The sequence below is a fragment of the Festucalex cinctus genome, chromosome 15, assembly GCF_051991245.1.
Source record: "Festucalex cinctus isolate MCC-2025b chromosome 15, RoL_Fcin_1.0, whole genome shotgun sequence".
Classification (NCBI taxonomy): Eukaryota; Metazoa; Chordata; class Actinopteri; order Syngnathiformes; family Syngnathidae; genus Festucalex; species Festucalex cinctus.
This window is the reverse complement of record NC_135425.1, coordinates 26,861,201-26,878,653: the sequence shown is the minus strand read 5'-3', so window position 1 is coordinate 26,878,653 and position 17,453 is coordinate 26,861,201. Positions and strand designations below refer to the sequence as shown.

The 17,453-nt window shown below is 41.5% G+C and overlaps 2 protein-coding genes across 8 annotated transcripts; both read right to left on the bottom strand.

Annotated features, from left to right (window-relative positions):
- Positions 1–887: 887 nt before the first annotated feature.
- On the bottom strand, positions 888–4,400 carry tor4aa (torsin family 4, member Aa). Of its 5 annotated transcripts, XM_077496997.1 has the most exons (5): positions 4,172–4,291; positions 3,169–3,227; positions 3,033–3,097; positions 1,967–2,389; positions 888–1,848 (listed from the first exon to the last, which is right to left on the bottom strand). In XM_077496997.1, exons 4-5 carry the CDS (start codon positions 2,387–2,389, stop codon positions 1,024–1,026), a joined length of 1,248 nt encoding a protein of 415 aa, XP_077353123.1. In that variant the 5' UTR covers positions 3,033–3,097; positions 3,169–3,227; positions 4,172–4,291; the 3' UTR covers positions 888–1,023. The 5 variants fall into 5 exon arrangements, with proteins under 5 accessions (XP_077353123.1, XP_077353120.1, XP_077353124.1 ...); XM_077496994.1 differs by lacking the exons at positions 3,169–3,227; positions 4,172–4,291 and adding an exon at positions 4,317–4,400; XM_077496998.1 differs by lacking the exon at positions 3,169–3,227 and having other exon boundaries at positions 4,172–4,297.
- Positions 4,367–15,648, bottom strand: brap (BRCA1 associated protein). Of its 3 annotated transcripts, XM_077496986.1 has the most exons (14): positions 15,203–15,644; positions 13,960–14,121; positions 13,294–13,483; positions 12,892–13,081; positions 11,709–11,822; positions 11,475–11,623; positions 10,201–10,276; positions 10,000–10,138; positions 8,731–8,840; positions 8,576–8,665; positions 8,402–8,505; positions 7,572–7,711; positions 6,173–6,417; positions 4,367–4,516 (listed from the first exon to the last, which is right to left on the bottom strand). In XM_077496986.1, the coding sequence occupies exons 1-13, from the start codon at positions 15,279–15,281 to the stop codon at positions 6,203–6,205; spliced, it is 1,758 nt and encodes a 585-aa protein (XP_077353112.1). In that variant the 5' UTR covers positions 15,282–15,644; the 3' UTR covers positions 4,367–4,516; positions 6,173–6,202. The 3 variants fall into 3 exon arrangements, with proteins under 3 accessions (XP_077353112.1, XP_077353111.1, XP_077353113.1); XM_077496985.1 differs by lacking the exon at positions 4,367–4,516 and having other exon boundaries at positions 5,966–6,417; positions 15,203–15,642; XM_077496987.1 differs by lacking the exons at positions 4,367–4,516; positions 6,173–6,417 and having other exon boundaries at positions 7,693–7,834; positions 15,203–15,648.
- Between the last annotated feature and the right edge of the window lie 1,805 nt (positions 15,649–17,453).

Genomic DNA, 17,453 nt, shown 5'->3' with positions numbered 1-17,453 from the left:
ACTTCCTGGTTGTCCTTCAATTTTGAGTTCAAGTCACGATGATGGACGGACGGCGTGCGTGTCCTCGTACGTTCCTTCCGCTACGTTGGACCATTTCAGAAGACTCGTCGTGATGCTTGAAGCTGACTTCAGATGTTGGTGGTGAAGCACTTATTGGAGATCAAACAAACGCTTCTGTCCTGTCCTATGCTGCCTTCTCCCCCTCATCTTGCCTTATAGCGTTTTGCTTGTGACCATTCCAGCATGTCCTCTCCCATTCTGTCCTGTCCAAGTCTGCCCCGTCCTGGAATGTCCTCTCCTTTCCTACCCTGTCCCCAATGAGTCCTGTTCCATGCCGCCTAATCTGTACTGTCCTACCTTGCTTTATCCTGTCCCTTTATAGGGTTGTCCCATCCTTCCCCTTACCACTCCATCGTGCTTTGTCCTGTTCTGTCCCGTCCTCTTTGAGTGCTGTCCTATCCCGCCCTGTCCAAATCTGTCCCCTCTCATCTTGTCCCTTTCTATCACTCTCTGTCCTGTTCCTCCACACACTGTCAAATTCGGTCCTGTCCGAGTCCGCCCTGTCCTCGAATGTCCTTTCCTACCCTTGTCCCCAATGAGTCCTGTTCCATGCCGCCTAATCTGCACTGTCCTACCTTGCTTTATCCTGTCCCTTTATAGGGTTGTCCCATCCTTCCCCATTGCGCTTTGTCCTGTTCCGTTCTGTCCCATCCTCTTTGAGTCCTGTTCCATCTCACTACTCTGTCCCATCCTATTTGTCTTCTCCCATCCTGTCCTGTACCTTCACACGCTGTGCCATTCTGTCCTGTTCTGGAATGTCCTTTCCTACCCTGTCCCCACTGAGTCCTGTTCCATGCCGCGTTCTCCGCACTGTCCTGTCCCTTTATAGGCTCGTGCCGTCCTTCTCCGCTCCTGTTCCGTTCTGTCCCATCCTCTTTGAGTACCGTTCCATCTTACTCGGTCCCATCCTATTTGTCCTCTCCTGCGCTGGCCCCTCCCTTTGCCCTGCACGGTCCCGCCCCCTCACAGCAAATTGACCTTGGCCACCACCTGCTTGCAGCCGGTGACCGAGTACTCCCGCCCCCCCACGGCGGGATAGTACTGGACCTCGGCCGCCAGCCGCTGGATGTGGGCGCGGTCCGGGTAGAACCCCTCTCGGCTCATCTCGTCCAAGAAGCACTCCATCACGTGGCTCCTCTCCAGGAGGCCCAGCGGCACCAGCACCGCCTCGGCCCAGAGCGGGTGGCGCTCGGCCAGGCGGCGGCGCAGCGCCGGCGTCAGCTCGCGCGCCATGGCGGCGGCGGAGGCGTTGCGCAGCAGGTGCTCGGCGATGCGCTCGTGCCCCAGGCTGCCCAGGAAGACGTAGACGGCGTTGAGGTACTGGTTGGCCGGGGCCGAGCGCAGCAGGCCCAGCAGGGCGTCCAGGACCTCGGCGCGCACGTGCTCGGCCTCGTCCAGCACCAAGAGCGGGATCTTCTCCTCGCGCTCGCCCAGCTCGACCGCCGCCGCCACCAGCGACAGCAGCTGCCGGGCGCAGCGCGGGGCCTCGGCCTCCGGGGGGCAGCGGTGGCGCGCAAAGTACTGCAGCACCAGGGGCTCGCCCAGCACCGAGCGGAAGTGCCCCGCCAGCAGGCGGCCCAGGTGGCTCTTGCCCACGCCGCTGGGCCCGTGCAGGGACAGCACCAGCGGCCGGTTGTGCACGTACGTGGACAGGAAGTCCCTCAGGTGCCACATGAGCAGCTCCACCGCCCCCTGCTGGCCCAACACCTCCCTGCGCAGCGTCTTCTCCAGGCCATCCAGGTCGTAGCGGATCACATGGTCGTCCAGGTTCTCGATGGCGTTGTACACCTGCCGCAAGTTTGCGTTATTTGGCCGAGTGTCTTTTGCGATTCATCGGATTCATTTTCATTTTGCGTCAAGCGGTTGACGTTAACGTTTCGTGTTGGTGATGGTGTCGTGCGCTCACCTGCACGAAGAGGATGGCGCTGAGCAGGTAGAGGCAAAACTCGGCCGGGCTGTGCTCGTGCGCCGGCGCCTTGCGCCGCCTCCTGTCGGGGTAGAGCACCCGCCGCTTCTTCTTCCTCTTCTTGCGGGTGGGCGGCGGCCAGGCGGAGGCGGGGACGGGGTCGAAGGTGAAGATCTTGGGGCTGGCGCGGGACGGCGCCCCCGGGACGCCGCCCATCAGCTGCCCCATCTCCTGCCGCCGCTTCTTCAGGGCCTGGTACTTGTGCTTGATGCGGATGACGGCGCGCAGCGTGGACGACACGTCCGAGAGGCTGGCGGCGGCGGGCGGAGCCGGGGGCGGGGCCGGGCCCGTCTCCGCCTCCATCTGCTCATCCTCCTCCTCTTCCGTGTGGGAGGCCGACGAGCTGCTGTCCTGGTCCGTCATCTGACGCAAGAGGAAGAAAATCGTTCGCGTTGCATGTCGGCCATTTTGTTTTTGGACATTAACGTTGTATGCAAAAAAACTAATGAAAAAAACAAACTAAAAGACTAAAATTCAAAAACTATAAATATACAATTAACTACAATTATATTACGGCCCTTTCATCTGACAACGAGCGTCGATTTTAAGCATGGAAGGGCCAAAACATCCCTAATGAAAATTAAATTGTACTAAAAAACTAGCCACCAGGGGGTGCTAGAACTGTATCTATCATTATAGCCCTAGTTTATGTGTTGCTGTTATGTACAAAAGCACAATATTGTTGATTTTGTTTTGTTGTTGTTTTATTTCCGTTTGTTATTTTATATTTTAATTATTCGTATTTATTTTATTTTTTATTTTTTTTATTTTATTTCCTTTATTTTATTTCTATTTTTATTTATTTTATTTTTTTAAATTTTATTTCCTTTATTTTTATTTTGTTTATTTTATTTCAATTTTTTTTAGTATGAGCTCTTTATTGTTTTACAATATTGTGACTTTTTTTTTTTTTTTTTTTTTTTTTTTTAAGTTCAACAATTGATCGGCTGGGACACGGCAAAAGTAGTGGCGACAATAATAATAATCAAACATGGAGTGAGCTCACCTCTGATTGGCTGTCGGTGAGCGCTGACCTTCCGGCGACCTTTCAAAACCGGCCAGTCACAGAACCTGTAAATCGACAACATTTTTTTTTTGTGTTCCTCACTCAAAGAAAGCGTTGATTTAAACATGACACGCACACTTTTTGGCCTCTCCGCCATGATGACATCATCGGCCACTTCCTGCGGTTTCCTCGCAGCTGGCGCGAGTTTGAGTGAAACGTTACACAACGTACAAATCAAGCGTGACATTGTTTAAAAGCACTTTTACGACTGTTAAATCCTTTCAGGCAACTTCCTTGGAGGAGTTTTTTTTTTGTTTTTTTTTTTAACCGACATGCTCGTTGCGCAATCCAAAAAAAAAAAAAAAAAGCGCGTTTGAATCATGACAATCGGCTGCCGTCTTGGTGTCATTTTTTGCGAAAGTTTGGACTCGAACGTCAGCGGCTCTTTCCCGCTCAATAAAATCGTCTGGCGTAAACGTGCACCCTCAAGGAACCGCCAACACGGATGAAACTTCTTCCAAATCAACCGCGTGACAGACATGACGTAAGACATTCAGAAGCAACGTACAGACGAGGGGCGGGAACCTTCATACTTATAATAATAGTAATATGAAATAAAAACAACATTAATAAAATAAAAAAATAATTAAAAATAATAAAATACTAAATAAATTAATAATAAAATACAATAATAATAATGAAATAAAATAAATTAAAAAAATAAATTAATAAAACTAATAAAAATGAAAAAAAAAATTTTTAATAAAATAAAATACATTATAAATTAAAAGCTAATAAAATACTAATAAATTTATCATAAAAATACAATAAAATAATAAAATTAAAATATATTAATAAAAAAAATATTCAAAATAATTATTTCATTCCATTTGTTTATTTTTAAAAAATGGGACAGAACATATTAATGAACATTTACAAATGTAAATATGTGTAGGATTATAGCCGTTTGACTATATATATATATATATATTTTTTTTTTTTATTTGTTGCTGTAATTATAGAACGCATGAGACGCGGACGGCAAACGCGGCTGCGACTCCAGACGACAGACTCAAACGTACGACAGACATTCAAGACCCGAGATGAGATCTTTTTTCCAGGTTGTCGCAAGCACGGACCTGCGAGGAGGAGGCCGCATGCCAGGAACTCTCTCGTCCGTCCGTCCGTCCGCTCACACACACACACACAGACAGAAAAGACGAGCAAGCTTTCACGCCAACAAGCGTTCTCCAACGTGCCAAACAAACAAAAAAGGTGACTCACCTGCGTTGCCTTCAACGTGCTCGCACTGACGAGACGGCCGCGCTACTCAACTCCATTGTTGCGTGCGTGCGTGCGCAAGACAACTTTCTGTGTGTGTGTGCGTGTGTGTGTGTGTGCGTGACCTTTTGTCGGCTCCGCCTCCTTCATCCTGCTCTCATATGACAGACAGAGCGTTACAACACTTCCTCCTTTTGTTCGGCCTAATGGAAAAAACAGTCAGCAAAAAAAAAAAAAAAAAAAGTACCAGCACGACACTGAACTGCATTTATGTCCTAAATTTTAACAGTTGGTCTTCTCAAAAAAAAAATAATAATCCCCCCAAAACATAAATTATTTAAAAAAAATAAAAAAAAATCCCCCCAAAACATAATAAAAAAAATAATAAAAAAATCCCCCCAAAACATTACATTATATAAAAAAAAAAAAAGTGGCAAAAAAAGAAACATTTGGCCGATGAGTCAGCTAGCTTAATGCTAACATATAATGGGAATCAACATAGGCAGGCTAACAAAACTAGCATCGGCGACATTATGCCTTCAAAATTGAAACAAACAAATTCAAAAAATAAAAGGCAAACATTTTTTTTTCCGAGAACCAATCCGATTCCAATCGGTCCGCCGAGTTGCGCGGGATGCAAATGCAAAGTTGGCGACATTTGCGTGCGCGGCAAAAAAACGTTTCGTCAAGCTGCCAAAAACGAGGACACGCCTCGCGCAGCAATGCGGCCGACATCCCACAGCAGCTTGCAGCAAAGGCAAATAGTTGCGTCATCGTTAAAACCAAACAGATTTGACTCTCTTTCCTCAGGAAGAGGAGGAATGTTCCCGGGTCAATTTGACCCGGGGATGGATTTGATGACAAATAAAAATGCATCCCGATAAAGATAAACCGCTTTCATTGCAAATATTTCAAACAAACCATTTCTAACATCAAATGCTACTATTTGCAGGCCTTCAATTTGTATATTTCATATTCCAAAACCTAATTTTTTTATTATTATTATTTTTTAAATAGCTTATTATTAACCATTTTCATTGCACATCAAACATCAACAGACTAACAAATTGCGAAGTTTCATTGCAAAAAATCTTGTTGGGTCATTTTGACCCGGGTTAATGTTACCAACCCACTAAGTATTATTATTATTATTATAATTTTTTTTAAAATAATTAACCATTTTCATTGCACATCAACAGACTAACAAATTGTTCAGTTTCATAGCAAAAAAAAACTTATTGGGTCATTTTGACCCGGGTTAATGTTACCAACCCACTATGTATTATTGTTATTTTTGTATATACATAAAGCTTGTTAACCGTTTTCATTGCACATCAACAGACTAATTGTTACGTTTCATAGCATAAAAAAACTTGTTGGGTCATTTTGACCCAAAAAAAGTCAAAAGGAAAAAAAAAAAGAAAAAAAAAAAGGTATTGAACATCCCGAGTCTTTAGTGCAAAATGAAAGTTTGAAAAAAAAAATAAAATAAATCCGAAGAATTTCTCCAAGAATTCTCCAATTAAGCCTGCAATCCTAAAAAGTCATGTGATCATGTTAATCGAATCACGGCAGCCAAAAGTGTACTCACGATGAAAATTGTTAGTAATCGTGTTGGACTTGTCCGAGCGTACAGTGATGACACGACTTACTTGACATTTGATTTTCCTTTTATTAATTCTGGATTTGGTTTTGATCCGATACAGTGCGCCATTTGTCTTCATTTACAGCATGTTGCACAAAATGTTGCCGTTTGTGATGGATGTCAATTTTTTTTCACTGCGTGAAAGGCACGGACGAGGAAACGCAGCATCTCTGCCTGATAAATAGATTTAGAAAAAAAACTAAAATGTATTTACATGCTTGACGTGTCAGTCTTTGCGACACTTCTACTTCCTCTTCCTGCCGCGCCCCCTCCGGCCTCGGTCGGCTTTCCCGCCATTGTCGGCGGCGGCGGGTCCCGCCGCGATGTTGATTTGGCCCTCCTGGATCTCGCTGCGCGCCTCGTCGGGAAGATGTTGGATTTGCCGCTGCGAGTCCAAGTAGAACATGACGTCGCGCAGCTGGTCCTGAAGATCCGCCGCCGCGCGATCCTTCTGCTCGCCTGGACGCAAAACAAACGCCGCCGCCGCCACCGCAACAACGGGCCTCATTTGCATACGAGCGCCATGACCACGCTTCCTCATTTGCATATGCGGGGACATTTGATATAATTCAGCTATTTCTGCCATTTATTAAACATTGCAATGGCTACAACCAAAACTTTTAACCGTCTCGTTCAACGACCGTGATTAAGATCATTTTATGGCAATATTAAACTTTGATATTTTTAATGGCGTTATTGAAATAAATAAATGGCATTCTACAACTCTTGAATCCATTTGTTAAAATTATTGTTAAACAATTGTATTTACGTATTATTTGTGTATTTATGTTTTATTGTACGAAATTGTACAATTGTTAAAACATTTGTTTGAATTCTACTATGACATTGTTTTATTTTACTTTAAACGGCATTATTAAAAAATAAATTCAATTACAAATTGTTAATTGTATTTATGTATTACTGATGTATTTATTTATTATTGTACAATTGTTAAAACATTTGTTGATATTCAACTACTATGACATCTGTTTTATTTTACTTTTAAACGGCATTATTAAAAATTCAATGTTCAATAGCATAACATTTAGAATGACAATATATAATCAATTTAATAAGTAACCATAAAAGCTTGAGTGACAGTTTTAATGGTGTTATTAAACACATTATTTTTTTTTTGCATCATTTTAAGAAAATTTGACTGCTTTGACATATTTCAAGTTCATATTTAAATGCACGAAATTTTTGGACAGAAATCGTTCATGGAATTAATAATGCCTAAATACAACTAAGATGTTTTTGAATGGAATTTCAATTGCATTTTTAAACTTTAATTGATCAACTTTGACATTATTGTTGTTATTATAATTAAATTAAATTACATTAAAATGAATTAAAACTACATTAAAATAAAAAAGTAAAATAATTCTAATTATTGGCATTATTAAATACTCTAATGCCCAAAAAAAAAGAAGCTGATTTGAGTAAATGTAATGATGCAGACGTCATTCAAAACGTGAAATTAAACGTACGTCATCATCATCAAACGCTTGAAAATCGGTTCCGAAGACATGCAAATGAGATGATTGTAATCTATAAGTTCGAAGACTTTGACATCATGTTGAGTGCGTGTGCGTGCGTGCGCGTCTTCTCACCGCTTTCTTTGGCTCTGCGCTCCTCATCGGCTAGTCGGGTCTGAAGCTGCGTCTGATTGGCCCGCAGGCATTTGTTCATCTCCTGCTCCTCCTTCAGCTCCTGGCACAGTTTGACCACGCGGCCGCTCAGCTGCGTGCACCTGCCACGCGCCCAAAACAACATTTTGCCAAATCTGCAGCATCATTCGGACGCATGAGCTTCCTTTGTTTCTGGCGCCTGTCTTTGCCGACGCTGCAAATGCTGCCAAGGTGATTTTAATTCACTAAAAATGAAAAAAAAAAATGATGTTAATGAAATAAAATAAAAACAAAAATGCTTTTGAAAAAAACAGAACACACAACATTTTTTTACTATAATACTATACTCTTTTAAAAAAAAAATTTTTAAAGGCCAATATTGGTCAAAATGCTGAATATTGGCGCTCCTAATCGATCAATCCCTCCTACCCCGTGAGCATGGTTATTTTAATTAGCTAAAAATAACATAAAAAAAACTAACTAAAATTAAAAACCAAAACAAATCGTTAATGAAATAAAATAGAAACGAAAATGCCCTTACAAAAAAATAAAAAAGAAAAAGAAAAAAAAAAGAAAAATGGCAAAACTATAATAATAACCCTGTGTCACACCTTTGTCGCCTCTGCCTGGAAGTCATTAACGAGCAGGAAGTGAGGGAGACGACCACATGAAGGCGAGCGTTTGACACAATGATCCTCTATTACGCCTGCATGGCGCATTTCGAACCAGAAATCTGATATTTTTGGCATGAAAATTGGCTATTTTTTAATCTCCATTTGTGGGCAAGGTGCCTCGGCGGAGGTCACACTTACTTCTTCTCTGTGCTCTGCTTGTCTTTGTTGATTTCGGCCAGTCGGCGTTCCAGGTTGTCGCAGCGCTCCAAAGTCTCCTTAAACTTTGCCTTCATGTGGTTGATCTGTCTCAGAGATGCGCGCGCGTGAGCGACGGCCAGTCTCCGTGACGGCGGCGACGACGCGGTCGCTCACCTCCTCGCCCGTGTCCTTCTCCAGATGTGCGATCTTGTTCTCCCAGTAGACTCGCTGCGACTCCAGCTGGCTGGTCAGCAGGTACGAGTACTGCGGGAGAAGCCGACGTTAGCGCGACGGCGGCGGCACACACAAAAAAAAAAATACAAGTTTACCTCCAGCTGCAGAGCGTCGATCTTCTCCGCCTGGCAGGTGTCCCCCTCGCACTCATACTGCACCATCTTGCCGTCCGTCTTGCTCGCCACCAGCCGGTGCACGTAATTGTCTGACCAGACCAGACCAGACCAGACGAGAGAGGCGCGTTAGCGACGCGCTAACGTCAAGACCTGTGCGCTAACACGACTAGCGCTTCGAAATGTTGAACTGGTGTTGCGTTTCATCAGTTAGTTTTTATTTCAGTTTTTTTATTTTGTCAATTATTATTAGTAATTATATTATTAATAATTATAGTAATTTTTATTTATTTTTTATTTCATTTTTTTATTTTTTCCATTATTTTTAATAATTATATTAATTATAATAATTGGTTTATTTTTTTTACTTTTAATGACAGTATTTGTTGCCAAGTCAGATAAATAGAGGTTGATTGCAAATGTCCCATTTGCGCCACCGTCCATGTTTCTACACGGACCTTTTTGGTAAACGCACGCAGCCGACAAGAAGTTATTGAGCTGATTTGTAGCTAACAGGCAAGCTAGCTGCACTCGTTTACTTGTTGAAGCATCGTCTGTGGCTTTAAAGACAAGTTGAAATGTAGATATTAGGAGTGTGACGATGTATCAATGTCACAATAAATCGTGACACTTGGTCTCCCGATAGATTATCGATACGTCAATGCAAGTATTTCGATTTTTCTAGTTAATATACAGCCACTAGAATGACTCCATTGTTCATGGCTTATTAAGCAATTACTTGGCGGGCCACTAGGGGGAGCGCCGCATAAAGTGGTGGGGAAATGGACGCAAGTCTTCAGGCGAAGAAGACTCTTCAGTTTATTTTTTTTTATTATTATTATTATTATTATTATATCTATATTATTTATTTGTATTTATTATATTTATATTATTCTATGATTTTATGTATTTTTTTTTATTATTTATTGATATTTATTTTATAATTATTATTTTTATTTATTATTTTCTGATTAGTTTTATCGTAGATCATCGTGGATTTATGACCTTAGCAATATATCGACAATCGTGATCCTCGCATCGCATATCGTATCGCGTCGTGAGGTCGCCACCCCGAATCGTGATGACATCGTATCATGATTTTTGGATATCGTTACATCCCTATTGAATTTACTCACGATTCATCGGACGTTTTTTTTTTTTTTGCCATAAAAGTGACTCTCGGTTACGAGGAAGTTGGAGCCGAGGCGCGATTGGACGAGAGAGGCGCGGTGGCGCGGTGGGCGGGTCTACCTCCGGCGTAGTCCCAGACGCGGTGGTTGGTGAGCTGCATGGCGTAGGTGTGCTGCGTCTCCTCAAAGTGCTTGTAGGCGTGGCGGCTGATGTAGCGGCCGCAGCCGATGTGGCCGCAGATCAGGCAGATCCACAGGTTCTTCCGGGAGGAGGTCAAAGGTTACCACCCAGGGGAGCGCCGAGGAGCAAGGCGCGCCTTACCTCCTGCACGCCGCACTCGAAGCATTTGTTTTCTTCCACCGGCTCGGGAGTCTGACAGTAGCGACACACGGGACACCTGACAACGATCGTGATAACGATATACATATATATCAATTTTTTAGATATTTCCCAGCCCTAGTATTGATAATAAAGTTTTGATGCTGTATGGAAACCTTATGAAAATTAAACAAGCAAATTACAACTTTTTCTTCCCATGTATTATTGCCTTTGATAAGATTGTCGCCCCTGCCAACATGGCCGCCAACATGGCCGCCAACATAGGCACAGCAAGATACAGCACGGTCGGCTTATATGCGTAATTAATATGCATTATTACACCACTCAAACAAAATGGCAATAGACCAATCAGAGGCCAGTTTTTTGGGGGGTCATGAACTTTAGCATAGCAACGGTTGCTACGCTAGAGTTCATGGATTGTTTATGGGGAGAATCTTGCGGATTCTCAGCCTGATTTTCGCTACGTATGCACTTACGCATATTTGCGTGGTTTGGCGTCCAAGGAGGTGTAGTTTAGATTTTTCATGTACTCCTCCCATTTTCCATGAAAAATGTACATTGAATGTTTATCGGCATTTTTTAAAGACATTTTTTTTTCTCATTGCAGCTATGAAATGGACAAAATGACTTTCCAATATTGTTATGCGAATGATAAAGTCTGTGAAAATACTTTTTTTTTTTTTTTTTTTTAATTAAGTGATGCACAATAATATCGGTGGCCGATAATTCTCAACCAATTTGATTTCATATAAACCAGATAAAGAAATCCGGCGATAATTATCAACAATTATCAACCAATTTGACATCATACAGATTAACCAGACAATAAAGAAATTTGCAGAAAATTATCAGGAATTATCGACATATTTGATTTTATACAGAAAAACAAGATGATAAAGAAATCCGCCGATAATTATCGGCAATTATCAACCAATTTAACGTGATATACATTCACCAGATAAAGAAATTTGCCGAAAATTACCGGCAATTATCAACCAATTTGATTTCATGCAGATAATGAAGAAATCTTTATAAATAAATAATAAATATTTGTACATTTGTAATCAAGTTCATTTTGCAAACAATTATCGGCTGACATTGACACATTCTAAATGTTTGCTTTATCGGTTGAAAATGGCTAATATGGTGCATCCCTACATTTTGTTTTTGGTATGAGGAAGGACTAAAAATGTGTTATTTGTGAGAGAAAAAAAAAAGTGAAACGGGAAGGTGAGTTTTTGTGTTTTGCAACTTACGAGGCGTCCTCCCAGCGTTGCAGACACTGACTGTGGAAGCTGTGGTTGCACAGCGTGGTGAGGATGCCGTTGACCGACTCGTCCATGCGCTCCAGACACACGGTGCACTTGGGGAGCTCCGTCAGCTCCATCACCGGCAAACTGGCGCCCTGGACGAGGACGAGGAAGAAGAAGAAGAAAATGGCGGCGCCGTCGGCGCCATACGCGAAAATGCCGGCGGGCCGCGACACTCGCCTCCTCCGACCTGATGACCTCGGCGCGCTCCACGTAGACCAGCTGGCAAACGGCCTCTTCGATGGAGTTGAACTGGCGCCCGTTGCACGTCGTGTAGAAGCTGTCGGCGTCCGCCTGGAAACGGTTTTTTTGTTGACACTTTTTTATTTGTTTGGACTTTTGGCGGTCAAATTGAGTCGGTTTGGAGTAGCACAAAAATGCTGTCAATAATACAATCAGTTGTTTTTCTTCCTCTCTGTACTCGTGTACAGCAAGTTAACTAAAACTATTTGAAACTATTTCCTAAATCAAAAAATAAAATTACATTTTAAAAAATACACATTTCTTTAAAAATAAATTACATGAAAAAACAACAACACACATTTCTTTTAAAAGCTAAAACTAATACTGAAACTAACTAAAACTAAGCATTTATTCATTAACTAAAACTAATAAAAACTAACAGAACCACAATGAAAACTAATTAAAAAATTAAAATTAAAATTAAATTAAACAATGAATTAAATAAAAAAAATACCAATTTCTTTAAAAGAATAAATTGCATTAAAAAATACACATTTCTTTTGAAAACTAAAACTAATACTGAAACTAAATGAAACTAAGCATTTAATAAATAACCAAAACTAATAAAAACTAAAAGAACCACCTTGAAAACTAATTTAACATTTAAAAATTAAAATTAAATAAAAAAAATAAAAAATAAAACTAATACTGAAATGAACTAAAACTAATACAAAATTACAGAACCACTAATTTAAAAAACTAAAATTAAATTAATTAAAAAATAACTCAAACTAATACTAAAACTAACTAAACCAAAACTAAAACTAAGAATTTATTAAATAACTAAAAACTAACAGAACCATCCTGAAAACTAGTTAAAAAAATAACTTAAAATTAAACCAAAAAAAATATTAAACAAAAAATAGATACATTTCTTGAGAAAAAAAAAAAACATTTTAAAAAATGTTTCTTTTAAAAACTAAAACTAATACCGAAAATAAGTAAAAGTAAGCATTTATTAAGTAACTAAAACGAATAAAAACTAACAGGGCCACGCTGAAAACTAATTAAAAGAAATAAAAATTGAAAATGATATTAAATCAACAATTTAAAAAAACTAAAACTAATGTTTTTTTTGTATGGCAACCTCCCCATAATACACACGAACGATCAAAGCGACCTGCGTGCTGAACTTGATGAGCACCATGTACTGGTTGGGGGTGGAGTCTCGGATGATCTTCATGTGCTCCATGACGTCGTTGAAGGGCGCCATCAGCTTCATCAGGTCGTGGCTGGTCATGGCGGCCGGCACCGTCAGGATGCACACCATGGCGCTGCGACACGCCTCCTCCGACAGCGACGTCATCTTGCTGCCGGGATGGACGCGTCAAAACAAAGAGGAAAAAAAAACAAAACAAAAAGGGGGAGGAGAAAAGGATCAGGAGGAGCACAACAATGAAGAGAGGAAATCGGAAGAGGAAGGCGGACAAAGGGAGGAAAGAAAAAGGAGGGCGAGAGAAGGAGGAGGAGAAGATGAAGAGGAGAACGTGTGGGAGGTGAAAAATGGAGCAAAAAGACGAACTTGGTCTTGTAGAGATGCATGATCCCGTGCACGACCTCCACCGACGGGTTCCCGCTGAAGAAGGAGATTTGATCGGGCAGCTGCTTGGACGGCGAGTCCGGAGCGGCCGCCGCGTTGCCGTCTGTGCAGCCTCCTGTTGGACTTCCTTCCTGCCCACTGCCACCATCGCCGCCATCGCCGCCGCCTTCGTCTACACACGCAAAAGTGCAGGAAGCTTCCGGAAGTCATTCGCTACTTCTGATTTAAAATAAAACAAATAAATAAAAATTAAAAAAAAAGCTCGTCTCTGACTGGCTGGGTGCAATTTGCGAATTTGTCAACCACTGTGGCCACCGGCGCCACCTACTGGTGTGGAGATCCAGTAAACAACGGCAACAAGTTGCCGCCTTCACAGAAATTCAGAAAAAATCTGCTCAACAATTTTGTCAAAACTTGCTGACAATTAAAATGATTTCTTATTATTATTCTATAAAGAATTACATTCCATTAATCACAGTATCGTCATATCGTGAAATGATCGTTCTCGTGAGCCTTGTATCGCATATGGCGAGATACCAACAAGTTCCCACCCCTACTCTCCTTGCCCACATGCCGGGGGCATCAAAGCCAGCGAGCTTCAGATCCGCCGGCTCGCAACACAAAAACAGCAAAACGAGAGATTGTCACCTGGTCCGGGTTCAAAGGTCTCGATGACCATGTCCCCCATGGACCTGCTGCCCATGTGCTGGTGCAAGACGGCGCTCCTCTCCGGCTCCGTCTTGCCGCTCAGGGCCAGCCGGGCCAGGCCCAAAGATTTGTCCTCCAGCTGCTCCTCCGACATGCCGCTCACTGGAATGCACAACAAAACGTTAGCGGCAGCTGGTGCAGGCGCGTTTGTGCTTGTGGGATAACGATTTCCAAAAGTTGGACAAAGTTGTTTACTGTAGATTATGTGCTCAACTCAGATCATGAATGTAAGGCTGCCGTAGATGACAAAATCTTCACTTTAATCAACTTAACTAATGCATAATATTAATGCATCCCACAACAAAAACGACTAATGTATATCGAGTATTTTCTATGACCTCTACAACTGTTATGGATAGCAACATGTCTGCTAAGTCAGGAATTTTTTTGTAGGGCTCTATTTATTTGTGCAAAATGGACTTTAATAAATTTCATTTAAAAAATACTTTAACAGAAACGTGCAATTCGTGTCGTTTGCGGCTGCGGATACAGAGACTACACTAATCCATTATTGATATGACTACAAATTTTAAAATTGAATGAATTGATGGAGTTTAACGTCTCAAAATAATGTTTAAAATGAAAGTTTACCAGTTAAGGTAAAAAAAAAAAAAAAAAAAAAAAGTCAGGAACAATCTGGATTGTAAAACAAAATCATCCCAGTCTATCTCTATCTTCAAAAACTTGGCAAAAGCTCAATTACTGGTAAAATACATATAGCACAAGGAAATGCTGCTTAATTATTACGTAGAATTGTTATATTGAAAAACATATTGACTGCTCGACATCTACTTTGTGTTATTTGTTGTTGTTGCAGATAACATAAGTTTTACTTCTTTCTGTCCCCTTTAAGTAATGAAATAAAACTGAATTGGTACTAATTAACAAATCTTGTTTGCAATCAATTTGTCAACTAAAAAGTTAGATTTAGCGTCTTAATTTATTGCTTACAATTAAGCAATTAATTGGATTAACGAGTAGTAAAATGAAAAAAAAAAAGTTGCTAGATTAATGTAACATACACAGATGCCTCGCGGTACACGAATTACGAGTACATTCGATGTCAACAAATAAATTAAGAAAAAAATAAAAAATGTAGCTTGTTAGCTAGCTAGCCAGCTAACTAGCCGGCCGGCGGCTAACAACAACAAACGATGCTCGGTGTCGTGCCTTGCGTACTCACCGGCCGAGTAGCGGAAGCCTTGCGGGGCTGGAGACTGGTCGGCAATTTCCAAGCGGATGACCACCAGAGACACGCTCATGTGTTTTCTGTTTTGTCCTCGGAAAGACACAAGGAGACAAAAAAAAAAAAAAAGCAAATAAAAACAAGGCGAGTGATGACAGCTAGCTTGACAACTTAGCTAGCCTAGTTAGCCTCCACAAGTCAAGCGGCAGGATGTGAGCTCACAATCACCTCATGCCCATAAAAGTAAAGCCTCTTAAAAACTTTAAGCGCAAACATATTCTTTATATATTACTGTATACGTCCACAATATTTAATATAGGTAACTGGCAAACTTCAGGAAAGCCTCTGTAGCTCTTTAACTACTTCTTCTTCCCCTTCATGGATGATTGCTCAAGGAAGCCGTTTGAGACACTACCGCCACCTACCGCATCACACGTGTATGGCAATTTGCTTTTTCATGATTATTTTCCTCCATCTTACCACAAGAGACTGAGCCACAATTTAGCCAATTTCAAATATAGATAGAAAACTGAAACATCATCAATAAAGTGACAAAGTGTCAGACCTACATATTAGGCAAGACTGGCTGGTGGGCCGAAGTCAAAATACCAGGACTGACCGAAATGACAAAATATTAACGCCTTACTGCTGAAAATGGTTGAATGACGCAAACATCCCTTTTAAATTTGTAGCAGATGTTCAAATGTAAAACAATTGGTGACATTTGAATTTGAAATAAAATTTCTAATATGTTGTTTCTATAAGCTACTGCTAAAATGGCGTCATCTGTTGGCTCAGCTCGTGCTAAGTTAGCATGCTAAGTGAATGCATAGCTAATGCTTAACTTCTGCTAAGCTAATGCTAAAATGGCGCCATGCGGTGGCTAAACTAAAACTAAGCTAATGCGAAGTTAGCATGCAAAGTTAATGCTTAGCTAATGCTAATTCTTAATTAATGCTAAGCTAATGCTAGTTTAACATGCTAAGTTAACATGCTAAGCTAATATTAATATATTATCCGCCCAATCACACGCAATCAATTCCCATTTGTTTCACCTTCAGCATTTTATTGAAAAAGGTCTGTGACATTCCAGTGTTTCTGTTTTTTTCCATTTTCTAACAAAAAGAGGATGGTGAGGTGCTCGCACTCCAGATTGTCACTCATGAGAACTTTTTTTTTTTGTGTGTGTCTCGCAGCCAGTCTGAACGGAAGGTTTGCAGCGCGTGACGTAAGAGGGAAGTGGCGGGAAATGGACGTCATGTGACCTTGCAAATTCTTCATCAAACGGCAGCAAAACTTGAGTGCGTTGATCGCATCACGTTTGCGAGCGTCCCGTCAAGTGTGTCGTCTTATTATGAGAGAGGAGCCCATTGGAAAACTGCAGCAGATCTCTCGAAAACACAACACACACAAAAAGCTCCTCCCTCTCTCACATACGACATACTCATTAGTCGCTTACATGCACACAAGCTCTCACAAACACTTCTCCCCCTCTCACACACACACAGCACAAGGTCTTCCACTCGCGCACAACAGAAAAGTTTTCTCAAACATATACACGTTTTGTCTCTCCCACTCACACACAAAATCAGTTTCTCACATTCACACAAGCTCTGCCACACTCTCTCATCTCTCACAAAAAGCTCTCAAACACGTGATCCCCCCCAACACATATTTGGTACCTGTCTTATCGCCACCACACCTACAAAAGTCTTGTCATACGCACAAGCTCTCCCATATTTTTCCCTCTCTTCCACAAATGCAACCTCTCACACATTTTCCAGCTCATACATGCACACAAGCTCTTCCGCGCTCTCACTATATTTGCTACGTCTCTCACACTACACCCACAAAAGCTTTGTTACAATTATACACAAGCTCTCACTAAAAAAAAACGCTCACATATTCACTTTTTCGCTCTCTCACAAAAACACAACACAAGCTCAGGTTTTTTTTCCTACATTCAGGCAAACTCTTCCACTCTCACACTCGCTTTCTCATCTCCCACAAACAAGCTCTTAAGCGCACACCCACACCACAAAAGCGTTCTCATTTCTCTCATGTTAGCACAAGCTCTCACTCACACGTTATCCCTCTTACATACATTTAGTACCTCTCGCATACACACCACACTCAAAATTCTCTCACACCCACAAAAGCTCTCTTACTCATACACACAAGTTCTCACTGAACAAACTGTCTCTCACATTCACACAAGCTCTGACACTCACATATTTTGTTAAGACAC

What these genes read in the sequence shown, in the direction of transcription:
- tor4aa (XM_077496994.1), bottom strand. Translation starts at nt 2,389, where the DNA reads ATGACGGACCAGGACAGCAGCTCGTCGGCCTCCCACACGGAAGAGGAG. An exon ending in GCGCCATCCTCTTCGTGCAG is followed by an intron (nt 1,849 to 1,966) that starts GTGAGCGCACGA and finishes AACTTGCGGCAG; the next exon opens with GTGTACAACGCCATCGAGAA.
- brap (XM_077496986.1), bottom strand. Translation starts at nt 15,281, where the DNA reads ATGAGCGTGTCTCTGGTGGTCATCCGCTTGGAAATTGCCGACCAGTCT. An exon ending in AGGCTTCCGCTACTCGGCCG is followed by an intron (nt 14,122 to 15,202) that starts GTGAGTACGCAA and finishes TGTGCATTCCAG; the next exon opens with TGAGCGGCATGTCGGAGGAG. An exon ending in CGTCTGGGACTACGCCGGAG is followed by an intron (nt 8,841 to 9,999) that starts GTAGACCCGCCC and finishes TGGTCTGGTCAG; the next exon opens with ACAATTACGTGCACCGGCTG.